Source organism: Macaca mulatta, chromosome 8 (assembly GCF_049350105.2).
Source record: "Macaca mulatta isolate MMU2019108-1 chromosome 8, T2T-MMU8v2.0, whole genome shotgun sequence".
Taxonomy (NCBI): Eukaryota; Metazoa; Chordata; class Mammalia; order Primates; family Cercopithecidae; genus Macaca; species Macaca mulatta.
In genome coordinates this window covers 85,059,552-85,067,237 of record NC_133413.1, presented here as the reverse complement: position 1 = coordinate 85,067,237, position 7,686 = coordinate 85,059,552, and the positions used below count along the sequence as shown (strand labels likewise).

Genomic DNA, 7,686 nt, shown 5'->3' with positions numbered 1-7,686 from the left:
CAAATCATTACAAATCTCTATTAGCTGACAACTTCTGGGTGGTGTGTATGGGATGTGACCATGGAGTCTCATGGTCATGAATCCACTCCTGCACTTGCTTTTCTCTAAAGTGGACCCCTGGTCCAGTGCAGTGTTATGTGGGATCCTGTACTGGTGAATCGAGCATGCACTCTGTAAGCCTTTGGTTAATAGCGCTGGCTGAGACCCAGCCGGCAGGAAACAGAACCCCACACCTGAATGTGGGTCCATTCCTGTGTGAAGAAGCCACTGACCCTTCAGGATGAGAGGCTCCATCCATTCAGTTGTGAACGTGTCAGCTGTGACCAGTAGGCCTCCTGAAGAAATGCCTCCATAAAGGGGATTTGGTGACAGTCTCTGTTGCTGGCAGTGATGGTGCTACATCGGCCATGGTGAAAGACAGTGCAGGCTGTTCTGTGTTGCCGCTGTCTCAGTCACTTTCCTTTGCCTATCATGCCAGCATTAGGGTGGCGAATGACAGAGGCTGGCAAACACTAATTGGCCAGACGATTTTGTCTACTTGGTTGCTTACTGTCTCTTTGAAGAAGTATTTTCTCTCTAGCGGGTATAACATGTACAAAGATTTCCATACTTTGTGTTCACTCCCAGATGTTAATCCCTGTGCCTTGACTCCAGACCTCCTTGGCCCTAATCTTCCCCCTATTTTTTTTTTCCCTTCCAGACCCCTATTAGAGGTCTGTCTATATTCTAATTTCCTGCCATTTCTCTTTAGCCACAAAGTTGTCTACCAGGTACACCACCCATCAGGAGAATTTTTCCTTGCCACTCTGTTTCAAGACCACTCCTGATTGAGGCTTCAGTGCAACTGCCATCTATTTTAGCTCATCTCCACATACCAAGCCAGCCCAGCTGAAAATTGAGCTCAGACTTTTTACTCCTGCTTTAGCTGGTCACACAGGTCTTCCCATACAGCCATAGTTGCAGGCTGAAGAAGGAGCATTGATGCCATCGTGGTGAGTAATGCCTGTGCTGCCTACTCATGCGGTTTGCTTTGTCCTCTGGCCCACCAGAGTTTGTGCCTCCTTTGTGACAGGAGGTGCAAAGTGCACTAATGTGTCTTTATCTTCGAAGAGATATCTTGGCATGCTCATTGTCATAAATCTGTAAACATTTTACCGATATGGTCTCTGAAACTTTACAATATTTAGCTCCCACCTTCTGGAGCTCATGTGTCTTCGCAAGGTTTCCAGTGTGTCTGCCTTTGGTTTATCTCACTAATCAACATAAAATCATTGATACATGAATGGATATGATGATCTGCAGGATGCCAAGATGCAAATATGCTTGGACTATATTATGACAGAGGACAGAAGAAGTCCTGAGGCAAAAGTATAAGTGTATATTGTTGCACCTTCTATGTGACTACAAATTGTTTTCAGATTGTTATTTAAAAAATAAAATAGCATGCATTTTTGATGTTATATTAAATCACTTTATAAAAAATACCTTACATATCTGGTTTGAAGACTGGGATCAGGGCTTTAATGTGGTTGAGCTTATTGTACTCTGCAGTCACCTGCAGGATTCATTCAGTTTCTGTAGGGGCCAAACAGGTGAATTAAATCAATGTACTGGGACCACCATCCCTATATCCTTTAGATAAAGGGACAACAGACTTTTTTCTATAAAGCGCCAGATGGTAAAAATTTTAGGCTTTGCAGACCACATACGGTCTTTGTGGCATATTTTTATTTTTTTTAACAACCTTTAAAAATGTTAAAAACCATTCTTAGCTTGCAGGCTGTGTAAAAACTGGCCATGCACCAACTTTGTCCATGGTTCATAATTTTCCAGTTCCTGCTTCAGATCCTTAAAATGTCCCTAATCTTTTATATCCCTCACCCTGGGATGTGATAGTTATTGATTTACTATCTTGGCTCTCATGGAGCGTAGCTTCTGAGACTTCCTCTTTATTTTTCACACTATGATAGACCTTACCTTTCAGACCAACACCCAATACGGGGATTGTGCCACTTCCAAGCATGTCAATCCTAATTATACATTTGGGAACTGGGGAAACAATCATTGGGTGGGTCATCAGGCCCAAGGGGGTTTGTCCAGGAGTCCGTTTATTTTCTAGCCCCCATAATTTATTATTAGCTTTGTCTATTATTTCAGTTTTTTTTTTTTTTTTTTTGGTAAAACTATGAGTATGTATAACTTTCATAAAAATAAAAAATTAAGGAAAAATTCAATTGGGACTTTCAGTCAAACTAGCAGTTTATGAGCAAAAATACCTTCTTACTCCAATGATGTAAAATTACTGGGTAGGATACATCAGATTTTGTTTTAAAATCAGAGCAATTCTCAAAAATAAAAAAATAGAGAAAGAGAAATCTACAGGAACCAGAAATGAAGATACATTTCATTGTTAGAATAGTGAGAAAGGGCTTAAAACAACTGGGGTATAAACAAGTATAGGACATAGATATTAACAGTACAGTCTCATGTTGGGGATTTTAATGATTCTGTGGGATTTTAATCATTTAATGATTTATTTTGAAATAAATTCTTTGTCAAGCTGGAAGCCTCATAAAGATGTCCTATCACCAAGGAGAAATAATCACTGAGCCTTCCAAACACTCCTTTCTAAGCAGGAAGCAGTACAGCAGCTTGTCATCCGCCAATGCTCTCCATAGAAAAAGAGTTACTGGCAAGAAGCTAGAAACCCAAGATAGTGCTGTGCTTGGATGATGAGCCCAAATTTCTATCAACCAAATGGGGCTAGAAACGCTAAATTTGAATTTTTAAGAAGCCTGGTTTAGAGCTGGTTAAAAACGCAGGTGAATGCAAAAGCCACCCTGTAAAGATTCTTCCAAAGCCCAGGACATTCAAGATTCTCAGAGAAGAAAATCCCCCACACATGTTAAGCTCACAATGAAAACAAAGATCAAACTACAAGAACAAATGAACCACCAAGAGGGAAAATTATGAAATATAAATGAGAGAAATGTCATCATACCCAAATCTAGAAAGAATAACATATTCTAAAATGTTATAAAATAATGATATTTATGATGTTTTATAAGACAAAAATCAGGAAATGAATACATGAAGCAAAAAAAAATATGTAAAAACTGATGATGGTATTGGAGTTAAATCTTCATATGTCATTGCAGAAAATCAATAGACAATGTCTAAAGTTAACATACATATATATGATACATATTATTCAGAAAACCTAAAAACAGAAACAGGTAGATGTGATTCCCAGTAGGGAGCAGGACAAGGAAAGGGCAGAGAAAGGATCCAAAGTAATGTTTTTTAACTAGGAGCTCTTCTGTACTATACACTATTTATTACTTTCAATAATAATAATAATTAGCAACTGTGTAAAGTAGGGAGACAAAATGTCAGGGTCAGAAATTTGGGGGGTTGGGTCGTGTCTCTGTGTGTGTGTGTGTGTGTGTGTGTGTGTGTGTGTGTGTGTGAATTCAAACTAATTAATACTGTGATTAATGTAATACATGGAATGCATGGTTTGTTTTTTTTTTTTTTTTTTCGGAACTAAAAAAGAACTTTATTTATTGAGGGCAAGGGGATGCAAACAATACAAAAATCAAAAGCTTATCTGGTATTTAACTTTCCTTTCTCAGCTTGTCAAATGGGAGTTAGATTTTATTTTTACATTTGCTAAGGGTCCTGATCTGCTCATGAAATCCTTCTATGGGGGAAGCTGTGGGGCAGATTCCTCAAGCGACCCTTTGGGACAGCTCTTATCAGGGAGGAGGGAATTGCTCGTTTTTGCCTACTTCTTTCCCTTCTGCTTCATGTGTACTACAAAATAGTCATTGCATGCAATGGTGAGGCCCGCAATTAGGGAAAAGAAGCTCTGGAAGCCCACTTTGCCATCTCTGCACTGGTCCAGGTCCTTCATTATTTTGTCCACGGCCAGAGGGTCTTTTTGATTTTCCAAAAATCCAGGAAACTCCTTTTCCATGAGTACTCTCAGGTCCTCCTTTGTTAAGTAGCCTTTATCCCCCGCGAATTTGTGAAATGTAAACATCATGGTTTCCATGGCATGCTCCATTTGAGACGGCATTTTGGTGTGGTCTGTTGAAGCCTTGGCCGAGGCGCGGCGGACGCTGGGCGAGCTGGACGCGGGGCGGCGAGGCGGAATGCATGGTTTTTAAAAAAACACTAAGCTTATAATGAAAAGCAAAAGTCCCTTTTGCCTCATCACTTAAAGCAACTACATAGCTCACCTCAAGAATCCATCCCTATTTTTTCTCCCCTATCTCCCCTGTTGCAGAGCTCAGAAACAACTTGAAGAGAGTACAGACATCCCTCCCAAATTCTGTCTTGGAAGATGTTGTCTTTAAAAAAGGATCTAAAGTTTTCATCATGTTAGACAATATATACTTATTTTATTGTTTTGTTTTGTTTTGTTTTTATTTTGAAATGTAGCCGGGAAAGAGTATCTAATCTTTTCAGTGTTTCGATTCTCCAAAAGTCTTATTATGAGCCTAGATCTGTTGGAAGTTACAGCAAAAATTTGTGAAGTAGGATGTTGACAATAAGAAAGAAAAGAAAGAAATTCATCCATGAAACATTGTGGAAGAAGGATCAAAATGACTTAGGGAGCAAAAATGAAAAAAATCTGAGGTGACAAAATTCATGAAGAGGATGAAGTTGGACTTTGGAAAAAGTAAAGAAAGGAAAGAGAAGTCTTCACATCAGACAATCTTAATACAGGGAAATGAAAAAGAAGCTGAGAAAAAGATATATAGGAACAACACTTAGAGGGCGAATGTTAGGGATTTGGAACAGCCACGAGGAATAGAAAACACCAGGGATTCAATAGGATAGCTCTGTGGACTTCGTGGAGTTAAGAACCGGAGTGCTTAACTCACCATTTCTAAACCTGCATTTCTAGGACAATGTGATTTGAGTTTCAAAAACCATATTTTCTTATGTGTATGTATACACAATGGAATACTAACTGTTCATCCACAGAAAGGAAATCCTTTACGCATTGTGATTTATGACAACATGTGATCCTGGAGGACATTATATTCAGGTGAAATAAACCAGGCACAGAAAGACAAATACTGCATTGCCTCACCTATCCATGGACTCTGAAAAAGTTGAACTCAGAAGTAGGGAGTAGAATGATGGTTATTAGGCACTGGGGACATGTTAGTCAAAGAACACAAAATTTCAGTTAGACAGGAGGAATAAGTTCAAGCGACCCATTGTAAATCATGGTAACTATAGTTAATATATTGTATCCTAGAAAATTGTGAAGAGAGTAGATTTTAAATCTCTTCACCAAAAAAAGTGTGTAATGTAATGCGTATATATTAATTAGCTCAATTTAGCCATTCCACAACATATACATATTTCAAAACAACATGTTATGCATGATAAATATAGACAATTTTTGTTGTTTGTCTAAATAAATAAATGAATAAAAGAAAGAAGGATGTTTTATAAAAGCATATTTTCTGGTTCTGACTCCGATATTGACTTCTATGATATCTGAATAAAGACTTCTGTGGTAACAATTCATCTCTAGCTGAAGTATAGAGAAAGGTGAAAGTGAGATACCCATTCAAACCAAATAATTCTACCATCCCCTTTTCCAACTCAGTCCCAGAACACCCTGCTGACAGCCAGGCTTACACCACCCAGAAAGAAGATGGGAAGATTCTTCTATAGAGAAACTGGCTAGCCCAGTATGAAAGACTAAGAGATAATATTTGAATGTTTCCCCTTCCGTCTTCCAAAAAGAGCCTGCCTGGCAACTTTCAGCCAAGAATAGTTAGTCATATAACAATGAATTAACAGCGGAAGTCTTCTTTGGGGTTCTTGCAAAAGCTTTTGCTCTTTTGGTTCAGACATGAGTCTTCTCCTTTGTTTCTTTGTTGTTGGAATGCAGAAGTATGATAACTGGAGCTGCTGTACTCATCTCATCACCATGAACAAAGGGTGCAAGAAACTACAGAGACTGTATCATGGAGCTCCTTAAAGAGTGCCAGAATTGACATTTGTCTACACTGCTCACTATGTGCGAAATACAAGACTTCATACATTTGATATGTTATCGCTGGTTTATTTTTGTTGTTACTTGCAGCAGGAAACTTTCCTAACTTACACAACTACTGCCATTGCTCTATCAAACACTAAGCTAATGAATCATATCCAAAATCTGAAATGTGTCAGCAAAAGATACAGCATCAAATGGATTTCTACTCCATTCCTTTATTTCATTTTTGCATTTATTTCTTCTTTCTGAAGAAATAAGGAATTGTTTCTTTCAGGTATAGAACAACATTTGTGTCTGGTTTTTAAATATCCCTAAAATATGTAATCAACTTGTCTCTTCTGAGTAATGATAATTTTCAGGTGTTGGGAAACTTCAAACTCATGATAATTAAACCATCTTCTGGTTCTTTTAATATTGAGAAATATTTGAAATTGAAGTGATAGGCTCAATATCGTCTAAATATCATTAAGATGCGCCACTTGTAGAAAGCATTTGACATCATGGAAATAGTCTTTACTGGAATTAGCCATAAAGAAAAATTTTCCTCCACTTTAAAAAAATAATAATGTGAGCACCTTTATCCTCAAAAGCCAGCACACTTCAGTGTAAAAAAAGCAGAGATGTATATACATGTTGCATTTTTGGCGCCAAACACTAAAAAGCTATACACTCAGCCATGATTTGATCATAATCTTGATTTTCACTATTTCTTTCCAAAGTGAATTTGAGAAAAGAGGTATATTGTTGATCACCAACAATTCTCTGAAAATAAAGTGGATAATTGTCTTTTTCTGGACAAATAAAAAAATATTTCCATTAATTTGTTTAGTATTTCATTGCTCTGGGAAATTACATCATACTGTTGACTCATGTTGTGTCTTCAGGTCACTATAATCTTTTTCATGTGTGTGGCTAAGAAGCCATATCTTCTCCCACTAGAACTGTGCAATGGTGATTTTTGAACATGCATGTTTTTCCTTCTGTGTGAATATAGAAGAGTACAGACGTTCCTCTTACGTGCAATTCAAATAGTTTCACCACATCATTCCATCCTCTCAAGATCTGTCAAGATCACCAGGCGCAGTGGCTCACTTCTGTAATCCCAGCACTTTGGGAGGCTGAGGTGGACAAATCACGAGATCAGGAGCTCAAGACCAGCCTGATCAACATAGTGAAATTCATCTCTACTAAAAATCGAAAAATTAGCCAGGCGTGGTGGTGCACGCCTGTAATCCCAGCTACCCAGGAGGCTGAGGCAGGAGGATCGCTTGAACTCAGGAGGCAGAGGTTGCAGTGAGCTGAGATGGTGCCATTGTACTCCAACCTGGGTGACAGAGTGAGACTCCATCTCAAAAAAAAAAAAAAAAAAAAAATTGTCAGGATCCTGATTTTGCCATTGCCTATATATAATACATTTCCAATTCCATCTCATCTGCAAATTTTGTAAACAATCCATTCTTAGGCTATACAAAGTACCAATTAAAAATAATAAACATGATATATGAAACATGCCCCAGTAATGTTGTAAAAACAGATAATGAATATGACAGTGCTAAGGAAATAGCTGTTAAAACATCTCTCCTAGTTAACATGAATTTAGCAGCTCATTTTCAGAGCAACTATTCAATCGATACTAATGGGCTTCACCATCCCATCAT

The 7,686-nt window shown here is 38.1% G+C and overlaps 1 protein-coding gene across 1 annotated transcript; it reads right to left on the bottom strand.

Annotated features, from left to right (window-relative positions):
* Positions 1-3,519: 3,519 nt before the first annotated feature.
* On the bottom strand, positions 3,520-4,154 carry LOC144330809 (protein S100-A10). Its single transcript, XM_077943840.1, has one exon. It carries the CDS (start codon positions 4,079-4,081, stop codon positions 3,788-3,790), a length of 294 nt encoding a protein of 97 aa, XP_077799966.1. The 5' UTR covers positions 4,082-4,154; the 3' UTR covers positions 3,520-3,787.
* Between the last annotated feature and the right edge of the window lie 3,532 nt (positions 4,155-7,686).